Source organism: Hyla sarda, chromosome 3 (genome assembly GCF_029499605.1).
Source record: "Hyla sarda isolate aHylSar1 chromosome 3, aHylSar1.hap1, whole genome shotgun sequence".
Classification (NCBI taxonomy): domain Eukaryota; kingdom Metazoa; phylum Chordata; class Amphibia; order Anura; family Hylidae; genus Hyla; species Hyla sarda.
The window spans coordinates 64,771,637-64,789,911 of NC_079191.1; the positions used below are offsets into that span (position 1 = coordinate 64,771,637).

Sequence of the window (18,275 nt, forward strand, 5' to 3'; positions counted from 1 at the left end):
TACATACTCAGAAGAGATGGTGTTACAAATTATGGGGGGCATTTTCTCCCATTACCCCTTTATAAAAATGGTATATTTGGGGGGAAAAAACTGCACTTTAGTGAAAATTTTTTTCTCATTTACACATCCGACTTTCACGAAAAGTCGTCAAACACCTGTGGGGTTTAACTCCTTAACGACGCAGGATATGAAGCGGGATCGCGCCGCGATCCTGCATCATATTGCGTCGGTCCCGGCGCTCATCGACGGCCGGGACCCGCGTCTAATACCACACATCGCAGCGATGTGCGGTATTAACCCTTTAGAAGCGGCGGTCAAAGCTGACCGCCGCTTCTAAAGTGAAACTGAAAGTGACCCGGCTGCTCAGTCGGGCTGTTCGGGACCGCCGCGGTGAAATCGCGGCGTCCCTAACAGCTGACCGGACACCGGGAGGGCCCTTACCTGCCTCCTCGGTGTCCGATCGACGAATGACTGCTCCGTGCCCGAGATCCAGGCAGGAGCAGTCAAGCGCCGATAATGCTGATCACAGGCGTGTTAATACACGCCAGTGATCAGCATAGGAGATCAGTGTGTGCAGTGTTATAGGTCCCTATGGGACCTATAACACTGCAAAAAAAATATAAAAATAAAAAAAATGTGCAAAAAACGCTCTGGTCCTACAGTGAAAGTTGGCCTGGTCCTTAAAGGGGTTAAATACCTTGGCCCAGATTTATCCAACTGTCAGAAAAAAGTGGAGCGATTTTCCCCAGCAACCAATCACAGTTCAGCCTTCACTTTAACAGAGCTTGTTAGCTGAGCTGTGATTGAGAGAAAAAGTGGATAGATTTTCCCACAGCAGCCACAGTGTGATAAATCTAGGCCCTCATGTATTAGGATTGTTTAACCCCCTTAAGGATGCAGGGTTTTTGCTCCACTAATACTTTGCAGTGACCTTAGTTATTTTACCAAAAAAAAATCCAAGGGAAAATAAAAAAAATTTGTTGTGCAACAAAATTGAAGAAAAAAAAAAAAAAAAAAAAGTGCCATTTTGTAACTTTTGGGGGCTTCCGTTTCTATGCAGTGCATTTTTCGGCCGGCATCATTGTAGTGTAAGTGAAGCATTTTTCTACACCTTTGTGTGCTGGTAATGTGTAGGAGCAACAAATTTATGAAGTGTTCACAGAGCATTTGATAAATATTGTGCAGTTAAACATTTTCTCAAATTTCTCTCTTTACATACACCAAAAAAGCCAAGTCTGGGCTGGTGTAGTTTTAGAGACTTTCCAGTGGCTTTGCGCCTTTTCACAAAAGGCGCAGTTCATAAAACCTTCCATATCATGTGTATTGACAAAATCAGTGGATTACAACTCAAAATCAGCAGAAATGTGTAAACCAAAAGGCGCAAAAAACCTGCTTACGCCTTTTGTAGACAAAAAAAAAAACAAACAAAAAAAAAAAACCTGTCTAATGACAATGATAAATGTCTGTCCTTATCTTTATTCTGTAGGGCCATATGGTTAACATGATACAGGTTAGATTTTTTTCTTCTAAAAAAAAAAAAAAAATAATTCATAACTACATGCAGGAAAATGTACAAGTTTAAAATTGTCATCTTCTGACCCCATTTTCTTTTCTGCGTACGAGCCACTATGAGGGCTACTTTTTTGCACCGTGATCTGCAGCCGGTACAATTTTGTGTTGATAGAACTTTGATCGTTTTAATTCATGATATAAAAGTGACCAAAAATACAAAAGTTATGGACTTTAGAATTTTTTGCGCATACGCTATTGACCGTGCAGTTTAATTAAAAAAATATTTTTATAATTCGGACATTTCCGTACACAGTGATACCACATTTGTTTATTTTTATTCAGTTTTTTTTTTTTTTTTTTTTTATTAAATGGGAAAAGGGTGTTTTTTAGGGAAGGTTTAAATGAACTTTAATTTTCTTCACACTTTTTTGCTGTGTTCTAGCCCTGCACATACCGATCTTCTACACAGATCAGCCCCATGCATTAACATGGAGATGATCAGTGTTATCGGCAGTTGATTGCTCAAGCCTGGATCTCAGGCTTGGGGCAATCAATCGCGACGGAGGCAGGTAAGGCACCCTCCGCTCACGTTCTAGCTGATTGGGACATCGCAGTGGTCCAGGTCAGCCTGACTGAGCTGCCGGGAAGCCTTCACTTTCGACGCGGCAATCAGCTTTGAACACTGCGTCTAAAGGATTAATAGCGCGCAACGATTGGGCCCAGTGTCTCTGCTTTCATTAGCCACCAGGAACAACCCGCTATGATGTGGGGTCATTGTGGGACCCCACATTATATACCAGGACCAGGCACACCCTGTGTCCTTAAGAGGTACATTTTTTTTTAAATTATTTAATAAATAAATTGGCCCCTGAAAAGCCACCACTAGGGGTCCCCATACCTACTGGGACACTAACCAGTCCTGCAGCAGCATCAGGCTTGTCCATGAGTCATTTTTCTGCTTTAGAGCCTACCCCCTCTTAAGGTGATAGGCAAAGTTTATCCACACATCTCCCAGCCGCTTAGACTGAAATGCAGAGACAGGAGCACTGAACAGCCTCCCACCCATGCTGCACATCTACAACTCCTATAGCATTCCTATAGCACAGTGAGGACATGCTGGGGGTTGTAGTTTTGCATGTGCAGCGTTGGCAGGCAGAAGGCTGGGAGATGTGCAGAGAAGCTGTCACTGACTGCAGCACATCCGCCGCAGCCATCCTTAGGGTCTATTCAGACAGTATCAGGTGCATATTTGATGAGCAGGATTTGGAGCTCTGTTTTTATGCTGCAGAGTTCAATGTAAACTAAGTGACTGATACCGCTTCAAATATACGCAAGATACTGTAGGTGTGAATAGACCCATAGGCACTCAATAAATGAGTTTTTTGCTATTGCACTCCTTAAGGTAAATAAATAAAAAATTCTAATGTACTTTGTATTCATTTCTGCTATAGCTATGGATAATCTGCCTGAACCCCAGACTGTCTGATTTGATCCATAACTAATCACAGCTCAGCTTTCATTTAAGATGGTTCGGATATAAAAGCTGAGCTGTGATTGGTTGCAGAGGGAAAAATCTATCACAGCTCAGTTGCAATATCCTAACAGGCTCTGGTAAAATGAAAGCTGAGCTGTGACTGGTTCTGGATGCGCAAATGTTTAAAGGAAATAGTCACCAGTGTCATCTGCACTAACCTGTCAGTACCGACAGTGCAGGTGACACTGATGAGTTACTCACCTTGTCCCGTTCCAGTCTCTCCGTTAAGCTTCAGCTCCAGCGGCGCTTAGTGATGTCACCGCTGCTTCAAGACCCAGCAGAGCAACAGCGGCTTGGGGCACGGGCGGAGCTTAGTGACATCACCGCTGCTGCTCCCTGCTGGGTCCCACTGCTAGAGAACAGTGACATCAGAAAGCTCCGCCCATGCCCCAAGCCAGGTGCCCAGAGCTGGAGCTAACGGTCATGATTACCAGAGATCCCTGGAACGGGACAAGGTCAGTACTGTCAGTGTCACCTGCACCGACCGGTTAGTGTGCAGGTGACAGATTTCCTTAAACAATTTAGGGGGGGGGGGGGGGGAGAAATTATATATATATATATAAACACACACCACATCTGCTAAGACATCCTATAGTAAGTTCATTTCATTCAAGATTTATCTGCACCGTTTTGATACGCTTGGCACACATAAGCCCAAAAAAATTAAAGATAAAACTGTCAAGTGGCTGCACACAGACAGTGCTAAGTCTCCCCCCATTGTCATTTTTTTTTTTTTTTTTTTTTTTTTTTATAGGGGAGATTTGTCAAAACCTGTCAAGAAAAAAAAATAAAAAAAATAAAAAAAAAAGTTGCCTATAGGAACCAGATTGCTGAAAAGGCTATAAAATTAAAAATAAAAAATTAAATAAGACAGCAGTCTAGTTGCTATGGGCAAAATCCCCCAATTAAGACACAGCTTTTTTTGCTTTGATTATGCACAAGTTTTAAGCAGACCAAAGCTCCCTAAATAGGGACAAAGAATGACATAATATTCTCAAGCCAAAGCATTTATTTGTACAAAGTACAGGGCAGTATAGCAGTGCCATAGGGCCACACACTGAGCACCTAAAACATAATGCTGGGACATCTTGCACCACAATACAGACAACCTAGGCCAGGGTTTCCCAACCAGGGTGCCTCCAGCTGTTGCAAAGCTACAATTCCCAGCATGCCCAGACAGCCTTCGGCTGTCTGGGCATGCTGGGAGTTGTAGTTTTGCAACAGCAGGAGGCACCCTAGTTGGAAAAACCCTGGCCTAGTCCTATACAGGAGGCCTGACATCATATACCGTCTCATGAAATGTCAGCTTCTTACCTGAACAGTAACTTCATTTTCTGAGCCAGAGTCATGTCAGCCAGAACCAGACAACCTCCTCCTCACAAAAGACTTTACACTAAACTAAAGACAACTTAGGCCAAACCAAACACCATATTGTGCTGCTCCCCTGTGTGACTAGAGCCAGAGCAGATCCTACTATGTGAGACACCTCCTCAGATCTCCTTTATGACAGCACTCACCTAATTGACCTAATTACTAAAGGCTGCTAAAGATTATCGTAATTAAGCAGGGCTCCGGCCTCCACAGCTGCACTCACCTACTGCCTCCTCTAGTGACAGCAGACGGGCTGAGGATCCATGGTGGCAGATTAAACATACAAAGTGGGGGGATTTACGCTAGAATTCCACTGAGGTTTCTGCACTGCGTTTTTTTAGGCTTAAAAATGCCAGAAAAACTGCCACAGTTTTTTCCTGCGTTTTGATGTTTTTTTTCTGGTGTTTTTACCTTTGTGTGGACTTTGCCTTTTTTGGCGTTTTTTTTTCCAAATTTGGTGGGGACCAAAAAAAAAGGGATGCAGTAGGGATGAAAACAAAATTATTTTATGAAATTTTTATTTTTTATAACGAAATTTTAATACATTTTTAATAAAGTGTGTGTGTGTGTTTCACTTTTTTTTCTGTATTTTTAAAAAAAATTTCAGGTAGTACTACTACTCCCAGCATGGATCAGAATGTTCCATGATGGGAGTAGTAGTACCTGTACTAATAGACAGATGACCCTGGGTGTTACTCCTGACACCCAATGCGATCGTCCATAATATAGTAGAGATGAGGAGCGGCTCTATACAGCGCTCCCATCTCTGCTCTGTACTCCAGCCGGCCAGTGATCTGAATAGAACATCATATTTTCATTCATATTTTCTGCCCATAGTGGGGATTGGCCGGAGGGTTGCAGCCAATCCCCGCTCTCTGAGGGAAATATGAATGGTGATGTTCTATTCATATCACTGGCCGGTGTGAGGTGGAAACCTGCATTATACACACTTATATAACTCAGCCCTGGTTGGGAACCCTGGCATACACACACATATCAGAGACTACAACTCCAAGCATGTGTCATTCAGGATTCACAACCCCCCCTTCACACATCGAAATAATCCCCAGTCCGAGATTCATTCCCCAGCTCCTGCAGTGTATACATCCCCAGCCCATGCACTTTGTCATCCTCCCGTTCAGTGAACACAGGCAGAGCAGGGATAGGGGAGATGAGGAGATGTGTGCCTCCTCTCTCCCCCTGCTCTGCCTTCGCTCCCCGCAGCTCTAGCTTCGGAAATCTTCGGAGAGCTGAGGGGAGGAGCGGAGGCATGTCTGCACGGGGCGCTAAGGAGAAAGCCGCTCTGCATTTCTGCAATAGATAGGACGATCACAGCGGATGTCAGGAGTGACACACAATGTGATCTGTCCTTAACTGCAGGTACTAATACTCCCTACATGGAGCACACTCTGCTCCATGCTGGGAGCTGTAGTACCTGCATTAATAGACAGATCGCAGCAAGTGTCGCTCCTGACACCCGCTGTGATCCTCCTGTATAATTGTATAGCTGTGGCTGCTCTCCTATGGTCCCCTGCACTGACGTATATATACACCTATTCATATTTCCCACAGAGTTGTGATTGGCTGGAACCATCTGGCCAATCACAGCTCTCTGCAGGAAATATGAATAGGTGTATATATACGGCAGCGCAGGGGACCATAGAAGAGCGGCCGCATCTATACATTATACAGGAGGATTGCAACGGGTGTCAGAAGTGGCATGGGCGATCTGTCAATTAGTACAGGTACTACTACTCCCATCATGGAACAGTGTGTTCCATGCTGGGAATAGTAGTACTACTTAAAACATTTTTTTTTTTAAGTGAAAAACACGCACACAATACATTTTTATTATTGTTGGCTATATTTTTAGTTCCCTGCCCGCCCACATAAATTGATCCCTGTTTAAAAATGTATAAAAATTTCTACTGACCTTGAGATCTGTATAAACCAAAATTTAGGAGCGGGCCGTAATGGATGTATCTGTGTACTTTAATATTTCTTGATTTATACCATCCTTTTCTATGTTTTTACATTTTCTTTGTTTCATTTTATGTGTTAATGATAATTGTTACTTATTTTACTTATTGTAATTGTTTTACATAACTCTAGAAAACCCAATAAAAATATTTAAAATATAACATTAAAAAAATAAAAAAAATCATAAAAATTTCGTTATAATAAAGATATATTTCATTAAATACAATTGTTTCCATCAATACTGTATCTTCAAAAAAAAAATTTAAAAACCATCTGAAAAAATGCCAAAGTTAAAACCCACATGCATTTTTTTACTCCCAGAGACTTCTATGGGAGAAAAACGCCACGATTTCAGATGACAAAACGCCATAGGCTCAACATGCTGCAACTTTGCAAAACTGCCAAGGAGCTGAAAAACGCCAAAAAGAGTGAAAAAACACCAGAAGGATTAAAAAAAAAAACACCAAACTAAAAAACGCAAAGTGGAAAAAGAATTTTGCGATCTCTTATTGATTTACAGTTAACATTTGGCCGCAGCGTTTTTTGGCCGAAAAGACGCCATGCGGCAGAATTGGCATTTTTCTTGGCGTTCCCCCCCTCCCCCCAAAAAAAGTGGAAGGCAAGTGGAAACTTAGACTTAACGAAATGTCGCACAACTTGTGCACAAAAACACACTGCAACAAATTATGCGACAAACACCCACAAGAAAACTCTTCCAAATTCTTAGAAATTCCCCCCAAAGTGTTCTCACCACGTTTTTGGCTCTGTTAAGCTATCTTCACACAGCAGAATTTCCACATGTGGAATTACGCATGCAGATTCCGCATTAAGTTAAAGCCCAAAAGGCTTCAATGGATTTCAGCACTCCGATTCACTTTTCAGAATATCGGAATACGCCGTCTCATAGATGGCTATGCATTCCATGCGGACTCCCACAAAGAATTAATGTGTTCATTCTTTGTGTGGACACGGAAAATGGAATTTCCGTGTCGGAAACATCTGGCACGCAAATTCCACTGTGTGCGAAGAGTAGCAGAATTCTGTTGAATTCAATGGGACTCCGGTGCAGCGGAATTTCTGTACGGACATTCCAAGCGGAATTCCGCATTGAAATTCCAAGGTGTAAACCTAGCCTGCGGAATCTGCATTAGAATTCTGAACAGAAATTCCAGAGCAGCAGAGTCTCTTTGCATTCAACGGGATTCTGCTGCGCTGTGCATCTGGCGGAATTTCTGTGCCAGATGTTCCTGGCACGGAAAGTGCTACACTGCTCAAAAAAATAAACGGAAAACTAAGATAACACATCCTAGATCTGAATGAATGAACTAATCATATGAAATACTTCCATCTTTACATAGCTGAATGTGCTGATAACAAAATCACACAAACATTATCAATGAAAATCAAATTTATCAACCCATGGAGGTCTGGATATGGAGTCACACTCAAAATCAAAGTGGAAAACCACACTACAGGCTGATCCGACTTTATGTAATGTCCTTAAAACAAGTCAAAATGAGGCTCAGTAGTGTGTGTGGCCTCCACGTGCCCATATGACCTCCCTACAACGCCTGGGCATGCTCCTGATGAGGTGGCGGACAGTCCTGGACAGTCTGTGGTGCAACGTGGCATTGGTGGATGGAGCGAGACATGATGTCCCAGATGTGCTCATTCGGATTCAGGTCTTAGGAACGGGCGGGCCAGTCCATAGCATCAATGCCTTCCCCTTGCAGGAACTGCTGACACACTCCAGCCACATGGGGTCTAGCATTGTCTTGTATTAGGAGGAACCCAGGGCCAACCGCAGCAGCATATGGTCTCACAAGGGGTCTGAGGATCTCATCTCGGTACCTAATGGCAGTCAGGCTACCTCTGGCAAGCACATGGAGGGCTGTGCGGCCCCCCCAAAGAAATGCCACCCCACACCATTATTGACCCACCGCCAAACTGGTCATGCTGGAGGATGTTGCAGGCAGCAGAACATTCTCCATGGTGTCTCCAGACTTTGTCACGTCTGTCACATGTGCTTAGTGTGAACCTGCTTTCATCAGTGAAGAGCACAGGGTGCCAGTGGCGAATTGCCAATCTTGATGTTCTCTGGCAAATGCCAAACGTCCTGCACCGTGTTGGGCTGTAAGCACAACGCACACCTGTGGATGTCTGTTTCTGACCGCGCTCCTCCTGCTCCTCCTTGCACAAAGGTGGAGGTAGCGGCTGGGTTGTTGCCCTCCTGGCCTGTCTTCTGGCCTGTCTTCTGGTAGCGTCTCCATGCTCAGGACACTACGCTGACAGACACAGCAAACCTTCTTGCCACAGCTCGCATTGATGTGCCATCCTGGATGAGCTGCACTACCTGAGCCACTTGTGTGGGTTGTAGACTCCGTCTCATGCTACCACTAGAGTGAAAGCACCGCCAGTATTCAAAAGTGACTAAAACATCAGCCAGGAAGCATAGGAACTGAGAAGTGGTCTGTTGTCGCCACCTACAGAACCACTCCTTTATTGGGGTGTTTTGCTAATTTCCTATAATTTCCACCTGTTGTCTGTTCCATTTGCACAACAGCATGTGAAATTGATTGTCAATCAGTGTTGCTTCCTGAGTGGACAGTGTGATGTCACAGAAGTGTCATTGACTTGGAGTTACATTGTGTTTTTAACTGTTCCCTTTATTTTTTTAAGCAATGTATTTCCGTGTTTGCAGAAAATGAACCTGTTTGTTCTTATTGGGGACTCCGCATAGGCTGCATAGCCATCTATGAGACGGCGAATTCCCACACGGTCCTAACGTCGGCATATTATGCGGGAATGTCCACACAGAGATTTTCAGTGTGGACATTCCGAAGAGTGAACATAGCCTAATTCTATGTTCAATGCCAGAATATCCATGCGGAATTCCACACAGAGATTATGCAGCAGCAGAGTCCCATTGATTTCAAAGGAATTCTGCTGCGTTGTGGACATAGTTCCGCACTGGAAACATCTGGCACGGAAATCAAATTCCGGTGTCTGCCGAAAGAACAGACATGTCCATTTTTTCTGCAAACTCCGCACGGAATACATGGCCATCTAGGAGACGGTGCATTCCCGAGTGGTCCTCGTCTGCAGAATGTCCGCATGGGGAGAACAGAAAAAGCTCTTTGCAGATATTTTCCTTGGGTGGATTTGAACCTAGGACCCCAGCGCTGCTAACCAAAAATGCACATTCATATTTTCTGTCACTGTCTGAATTGATAAAATAAGAGAAAATGAAGCTACAGAAAAGTAAATGGAAAAATATATAATTTTATTGAGAAAAAAAATAACATGTTAAAAACAGTTAAAAAAGGAGGAATGGGGACGTGACATCCCTGGGCCCTCGGCACTCAGGGGGAGATTTATCAAAACCTGTCCAGAGGAAAAGTTGCTGAGTTTCCCATAGCAACCAATCAGATCGCTTCTTTCCTTTTTCACAGGCCTTTTCAAAAATGAAAGAAGCGATCTGATTGGTTGCTATGGACAACTCAGCAACTTTCCCTCTGGACAGGTTTTGATAAATCTCCCCCTCATCAGTGTTTACCCTCTTGGTTGGTATCTTGCTTTGTATCCACTTTATATCGTTGTTACCAGTTTTTTTTTTGCACTAGCTAATCTGCAGCACATTGCACTTTAGAGTTGCAGACTGCAGCACATTTCACTTTAGAGTTCTGAGACTACTGGGGTGAAAAACTGTAACAAACCTCCTCCTAATGTAACCTCCTTTCTACTTGTCACTGTAACAAACCCCCTTCTCATGTAATCTCCTTACTACTGGGGTGACACACTGTAACAAACCTCCCCCTCATGTAATCTCCTTCCTCCTGGGGTGACACACTGTAACAAACCTCCTCCTCCTGTACTCTCCTTACTACTGGGGTGACACACTGTAACAAACCTCCTCCTCATGTAATCTCCTTCCTACTAGGGTGACACAATGTAACAAACCTCCTCCTCCTGTACTCTCCTTACTACTAGGGTGACACAATGTAACAAACCTCCTCCTCATGTAATCTCCTTACTACTGGGGTGACACACTGTAACAAACCTCCTCCACCTGTAATCTCCTTACTACTAGGGTGACACAATGTAAGGCTAGGATTCCGCTTGTTTTTTTTCCCCTGTGTTCTTTTTTTCACAGAAAAAAACACCAGTGCAATTTCCTGTGTCTGACATTTTTTCTGGCGTTTTTGCATTTGAGTGGAAATTGCATTTTTGGCCCCTTTGGCATTTTTAACAAAAATAGTTGAGTACCAAAAAAAAAAAAAGGATGCAGTAGGGATGGGAACATTTTTTTTTTTAAATTAATTTTTAAAAAAGTGTGTGTTTCACTTTTTTTCTCTATTTTTAATTTTTTTTAGGTAGCACTACTACTCCCATCATGGAACAGACTGTTCCATGATGGGAGTAGTAGTACCTGTACTAATAGACATATCGCCTGATGCGATCGTCCATTATATAGCAGAGATGTGAAGCGGCTCTATACAGCGCTCGTATCTCTGCTCTGTATTCCGGCCAGTGATGTGAATTGAACATCACTCATTCATATTTTCCGTCCAGAGTGGGGATTGGCCGGATGGTTGCAGCCAATCACAGCTCTCAGCGGGAAATATCAATGAGTGATGTTCTATTCATATCACTGGCCTGGCCGCTGTATAGAGCCGCTCTGCATCTCTGCTATATTATGGACGATCACATCAGGTGTCAGGAGTGACATCCGCTGTGATCTGTCCTTAACTGCAGGTACTACCGTTCCCAATATCGAGCACACTCATCTCCATGCTGGGAGCTGTAGTACCTGCATTAATAGACAGATCGCAGCGAGTGTAATTTCTGACACCTGTTGCGATCTGTCTATTAATGCAGGTACTACAGCTCCCAGCATGGAGATGAGTGTGCTCCATGTTGGGAGCAGTAGTACCTGCAGTTAAGGAAAGATCATAGCGGATGTCACTCCTGACACCAGCTGTGATCCTCCTGTATAATGTATAGATGCGGCCGGTGCTCTTCTTTGGTCCCCTGCACTGACATATATAGACACATGTACCTATTTCCCACAGAGTTGTGATTGGCTGGAACCATCTGACCAATCACAGCTCTCTGCAGGAAATATGAATAAGTGTATATATACGGCAGTGCAGGGGACCATAGAAGAGAGGCCGACCGCATCTATAAATAATACAGGAGGATCGCAACTGACCCCGGGCGATCTGTCAATTAGTACAGGTACTACTGCTCCCATCATGGAACAGTGTGTTCCATGTTGGAAGTAGTAGTACTACCTAAAAAATATAAAAAATAAAGAATAAAAAGTGAAACACACACACACACGCTACATTTTTATTGTCGGCTACATTTTTAGTGCCCTGCCCGCCCACATAAATTGATCCATGTTAAAAAATTTCTTTATAAAAAAAGATACATTTCGTTAAATACAATTTTTCCATCACTACTTTATCTTTTTTTTTTTTTAATGGTACCCTACGAAATTGTATTAAAAAAGGTATCTCCATTACTTTTTGGGATCGTCAAAGTCCAAAAAAGAATAAAAACCGCCTGCAAAAACGCCAAAGTTAAAACCCACATGGCGTATTTCTTGGTGTTTCTTTTTACTCCCATAGACTTCTATGGGAGAAAAATGCCACGATTTCAGGGGAAAAAACGCCATAAGCTCAAGGAGCTGAAAAAGAGTGAAAAATTGGCAAAAGGATAAAAAAAAAAAAAAAATTTTTTTAAACGGCAAACTGAAAGAATGCAAAATAGAAAAATAATTTTTACATTGATTTACAGCTGACATCTGGCCGCAGCGTTTTTTGGCCGAAAAAACGCCATGCGTCAGAATTGGCATTTTTCTTGGTGTTTTCCCCCCAAAAAAACTAGTGAAATTCCAGCCTCACAGGGGGAATGGTGCGGGCTGTGAGCGAGTGGTTCGTTTGCCAGCTGGCTAAGTTTCTTATGGCAGGCAGAGCAGCACCCCCCTCAAGAGGATGCTCTAGGCGGCTGCCTATTTGGCCTCTATATTTTGCCTATTTGGCCTGTATCTGATAAAACATAATATCGCTGCTTCTCATTTGTGTACTGTCTTATATTAATGCTCTGGTGGAAAACTTTTTTTTTTTTTAAATGAACTGGTGCCAGAAAGTTAAACAGATTTGTAAATTACTTCTATTAAACAATCTTAATCCTTTCAGTACTTTTTAGCAGCTGTTTGCTACAGAGGAAATTCTTTTCTTTTTGAATTTCTTTTTTGTCTTGTCCACAGTGCTCTCTGCTGACACCTTATGCTCTGTCCAGAGCAGGAGAAAATCCCCATAGCAAACCTATGCTGCTCTGGACAGTTCCTGACATGGACAGAGGAGTCAGCAGAGAGCACTGTGGACAACACAAAAAAGAAATTCAAAAAGTAAAGAATTCCCTCTGTAGCATACAGCTGCTAAAAAGTACTAAAAGGATTAACATTTTTTAATAGAAGTAATTTACAAATCTGTTTAACTTTCTGGCACCAGTTCATTAAAAAAAAAAAAAAGTTTTCCACCGGAGTACCCCTTTAATTGCTGGTATACCTTCCAGTATCCTGGTGATGATGCCTTTCTCTGCCCATTCCTCCTTTATTAACTGTTTTTAACATGTGTGTTATTTTTTTCTCTTAATAAAATGATATATTTTTGCATGTACTTTTGATTAGCTCCATTTTTTTTTTGTGGTTATTGGGAGTTTACATATAGGTGTACCGCATATTGGGGGATTTATTCATTTGCACTTGCTGTGTTATAGGTTATTGGTTTGTGTATGCAGACTTCCCCACTGTACGTTAGGTCCTATGCTTGACTTGTTTACAGTGTCTGCATTGGTACAGTATAAGGCATGCATATTACGCATATTTTTGCATCCATATTATGGACCGACTACATTTCTGCTGACCCAAAAACTTAAAGGGGTATTCCAGGAAAAAACTTTTTTTTTTATATATATCAACTGGCTCCAGAAAGTTAAACAGATTTGTAAATTACTTCAATTAAAAAATCTTAATCCTTTCAGTACTTATGAGCTTCTGAAGTTAAGGTTGTTCCTTTCTGTCTAAATCCTCTCTGATGACACCTGTCTCGGGAAATGCCCAGAGGTTTGCTATGGGGATTTGCTTCTAAACTGGGTGTTTCCCGAGACAGGTGTCATCAGAGAGGATTTAGACAGAACAGAACAACCTTAACTTCAGAAGCTCATAAGTACTGAAAGGATTAAGATTTTTTTAATAGAAGTAATTTACAAATCTGTTTAACTTTCCGGAGCCAGTTGATATATAAAAAAAAGTTTTTTCCTGGAATACCCCTTTAATCAGCCTGAACAAGTGATTCCGGTATTTATCATTTATCTGCACTTCCCAGGAATTACCACTATGTGGCAGCACTGTTACCTTTTGGAGGAATTTACTATCATGTTTTCATGATTTCTTTTTATGTTATAGCATAGGACAGTGTTTTCCAAACAGTGCGTCTCTGGCTATTGCAAAACTTCAACTCCCAGCATGCCCGGACAGCCTTTGGCTGTCCGGGCATGCTGGGAGTTGTAGTTTTGCAACAGCTGGAGGCACGCTGTTTGAAAAACATTGGCTTATTATATCTGGATACACATTTTTTTTCATTTTTTTTTTTTGTCATTTTTAAACACAAGTCTGTGGAAAAATACAAGCGTTTTATTCCCAACACGCTACTTATTAAAAAGGAAAGTATGCAAAAAAAATCCCGATAACACCAAGAAACCAATAACCTTTCTAATATACTACATAAGAAAATTACTATCACTGACATAACGTATCGATAGCTTTTATTCATCAAACCATAAACAACACTTAGGAAGCTAATTTTAACTATTTATTAAAGTCTTAAAAAACCTTATAGCAACATAATATTCAAAAGCACCAGTTGCATAAATCAACAAAGTAGTATAATTCTCCAATGATGAACACCTGTATATCCCTACGCGTTTCCCCGTGTATCTAATAATATACAGCGGTTCATCAGGGGATTTTCATATACATGAAAGATAATACTATAAGATCAGGAATAATGTAAGCAATATAACAATATATGGAGCTAAGTGTAGATGAAAAACATGAATTTAGCAGAAAATGCAGACATTAGCAGTAGCTAGACAAACATAGCATAACATGAAGCAGATGGTGTGTCCCTAAATTAGGGCCTTGGAGTTTTGCTTGTAGTATAATCTGGCTGTGAATCCTGTGGCAAAAAAGAAATAGACAAACCACATAGAAAGCATAGAAATACAATTACAAAAGTACATCAGCACATGAAAAAAGATCTATCATGCAATACATTTAACACATGTGCTACATACACAGAGATCTAAAAACATAAAACACAAAAAGGAAACACCACATACGAAAATAAGAAGCGGATTGAGTAATTAATTAAATTGGTAGTAAAATATCTAAAGAGACGTGTAAATTCTCCCAATAACGGACAACACCGAAAAACTGATATTAATAGATAGAAAAAAGGAAGAAAAAGGGGAAGCCAAAACAGATAATAAATAATTTCCCTACCATAAGAAAATGCATTTCCTTTTTATAGAAATTACGGCTTATAAAAAAGACCACTAGGGGTCCTCGTACCATCTAGAACATAATGCTGCCCGGCTGCGGCATCATATTTGTCCAAGCTGAAGCACAGGCTGGGAAAAAGTCCAGGAAGTGAGGGCGGGACTAGCACTCCTCTGTGCTCACTCCTGTCCTATCAGACTGCAATATGAAAAGAGAGAGGAAGGGGTTACAGAGCAGCCTGCAGTGATTGGATGAAGAGACCCAACACAGCACAGCAGACTCAGGGAGGAAGTGAATGCATGGTAAGAGAGGGCGGGCTCAGCGCTTGTCTCGGGCATGCCCCTTTACTGTGCAGGGGATGTCAGAATGAGTGAGCAGCAGAACAGTGGGATTTGTGAGTCAAATACAGAAGCTAGACACGTAGAAAAAACATTGTAAATAATCTGCATAACCCAGTGAGTAACATATATAAGTATAATTTTTTTCTATGATATGACTGGTACACTTCATAGGGGTTGTCCCACCATTAACCCTTTATAGCCTATCCACAAGATAAGCATTCAATGTCTATGGGCACAATACCGCGCATAATAAATTGCCATCCGTAAAATCTCTAGTAGAGTGTGAATGTGCCCTTAGGCTGGATTTACACATAGACAAAGATTTACTATGGCAAATGCGACAGAATACTGGTGCAGTTTGTGACAAAAATCTGTCGTGCCATATTAACCATACGTTTTAGACACTTTTTAGGTACTTAAAACGCAAAAAGGGAATCTAAAAAATTTTTTGTATGTAGAATGATTTAGCTGACCTACAAGGGGTCATATAATCTCCCAGCATCAGAAATGCAGAAAAAACTTTTTAGGAAAAAGTGTGGGGGGAGTGCTACTAAAATATAACTTTTAATATAATAATTTTAAAATACACCACTGAAGTGATTGTGAACCAATACCACCTTAAAAACTGATACACAGGATCCACTCTAGGTTACCACCCGTATGGTGGATTTACCAGTATTCAGAGCGCCACCAATCCGGTGGATTTATATGAATATATACCGTTCTCAGATATATATCGTTCTCTACGCGTTTCTGCCCTAATCTAGAGCGTCATCAGGAGAACTTCATATATATAGAAAGTCTCAACAATGTGGAAAATGTGTGAGATAAAGAGATAACAATGGCGTCACTCAATATATAAACATAGATAAATGCATGTAGCACCCCTGTGCTAAGTGCCACTATGCGGGTGTAATTGATCTACATGTGGCACCCCGATACTAGGTGCCACTATGCGGGTGTAATTACAGCGGATCCAAAGGAGATGACAGTCCGTGGTCCGTCTCCCAGTACAGTCCGCTGATGTAACCGCCAATTACAGGATCCCGGAAGGTGCGCAAACCCGCAATGGCGGGGAGCCAGTAACAGTCCGACCGGCTTCTATGCGCTGCCTTCAAGGCAGCGCATAGAAGCCGGTCGGACTGCTACTGGCTCCCCGCCATTGCGGGTTTGCGCACCTTCCGGGATCCTGTAATTGGCGGTTACATCAGCGGACTGTACTGGGAAACGGACCACGGACTGTCATCTCCTTTGGATCCGCTGTAATTACACCCGCATAGTGGCACCTAGTATCGGGGTGCCACATGTAGATCAATTACACCCGCATAGTGGCACTTAGCACAGGGGTGCTACATGCATTTATCTATGTTTATATATTGAGTGACGCCATTGTTATCTCTTTATCTCACACATTTTCCACATTGTTGAGACTTTCTATATATATGAAGTTCTCCTGATGACGCTCTAGATTAGGGCAGAAACGCGTAGAGAACGATATATATCTGAGAACGGTATATATTCATATAAATCCACCGGATTGGTGGCGCTCTGAATACTGGTAAATCCACCATACGGGTGGTAACCTAGAGTGGATCCTGTGTATCAGTTTTTAAGATGGTATTGGTTCACAATCACTTCAGTGGTGTATTTTAAAATTATTATATTAAAAGTTATATTTTAGTAGCACTCCCCCCACACTTTTTCCTAAAAAGTTTTTTCTGCAAAAAGGGAATCTGTCAGCAATTTTTAGCTACCGAAATTGCCGGCAGTTCCACAAAGTCAAGTTGGAGGGGAGTGGAATGATACCTTAGGTCTGGGTTAGGCTGGGTCCACACTACGTTTTGTCCCATATGGGAGCGCATATGGCAGGAGGGAGCTAAAACCTCGCGCTCCCGTATGTGACCGTATGTCATTCACTTCAATGAGCCGACCGGAGTGAAACGTTCGGTCCGGTCGGCTCATTTTTGCGCCGTATGCGCTTTTACAACCGGACCTAAAACCGTGGTTGACCACGGTTTTAGGTCCGGTTGTAAAAGCGCATACGGCGCAAAAATGAGCCGACCGGACCGAACGTTTCACTCCGGTCGGCTCATTGAAGTGAATGACATACGGGAGCGCATACGGTCACATACGGGAGCGCGAGGTTTTAGCTCCCTCCTGCCGTATGCGCTCCCGTATGGGACAAAACGTAGTGTGGACCCAGCCTTATGCTGCCTGCATGATGGAGATAAATATTGTTCTATGCCACTAAAGCCGCTAAAAGTGTCAAATAGACGGGCTCTTCTTCTTCCGTGCCTGCAGATCTCTACATTGAAAACTTTCCTGGCCCCTCCTCTCACGTCTGTCCAATCAGAAAACAACTATAGCTGTCAATCATACATGAGAGGTGGGGCCAGGAAAGACCTCAATGCAGAAAGCTCCGGGTACAGAAGAAAAAGGGCCCGCCTCTTTGACACTTGTGGTGTCTGTGACACAGAACAACATTTATCTCATGCAAGCAGTATAACCAAGACCTCGACTTTACAGGGCTGTCAGCAGTAGTGGTAGCTGAAAAATGCAGACAAATTCCCTTAAAGGGGTTATCCAGGAATAAAAACACATAGCTGCTTTCTTCCTCAAGTTGCATGTGGTAGTGCAGCTCAGTGTCATTGAAGTGAATAGAGCCAAGTTGTAATACCACATGCAACCTGAGGACAGGTGTGGCACTGTTTTCAAAGTAAAGCAGCTATGTTTTTCTAATCCTGGATAACCCTTTTAAAGGGGTACTCCACTGGCCAGCGTTCGGACAACAATTAGTTCCGAACACTGTGTGCATGCTGCAGGGGTCGGCCATGCCCCCTCGTGATGTCACGTCACGCCCCCTCAATGCAAGTCTATGGGAGGGGGCGTGACGTTGTCACGCCCCCTCCCATAGACTTGCATTGAGGGGGCGTGACGTGACGTCACGAGGGGGCATGGCCGACCCCGC

At 42.5% G+C, this 18,275-nt stretch overlaps 1 protein-coding gene across 2 annotated transcripts in view; it reads right to left on the reverse strand.

The window, feature by feature from the left end:
- Positions 1–18,275, reverse strand: part of LOC130360564 (zona pellucida sperm-binding protein 2-like) — a 59,602-nt gene that overhangs the window by 25,446 nt on the left and 15,881 nt on the right. Inside the window, exon 1 of one of the 2 annotated variants that reach the window (XM_056563089.1) lies at positions 4,361–4,483. The exons of the other annotated variant lie outside the window; for it this stretch is intronic. Coding sequence (XP_056419064.1) covers positions 4,361–4,395 — 35 coding nt within the window. The 5' untranslated portion in view covers positions 4,396–4,483. Of the gene's footprint in view, positions 1–4,360; positions 4,484–18,275 lie in introns of those variants that run through there. 2 annotated transcript variants of the gene reach the window in all.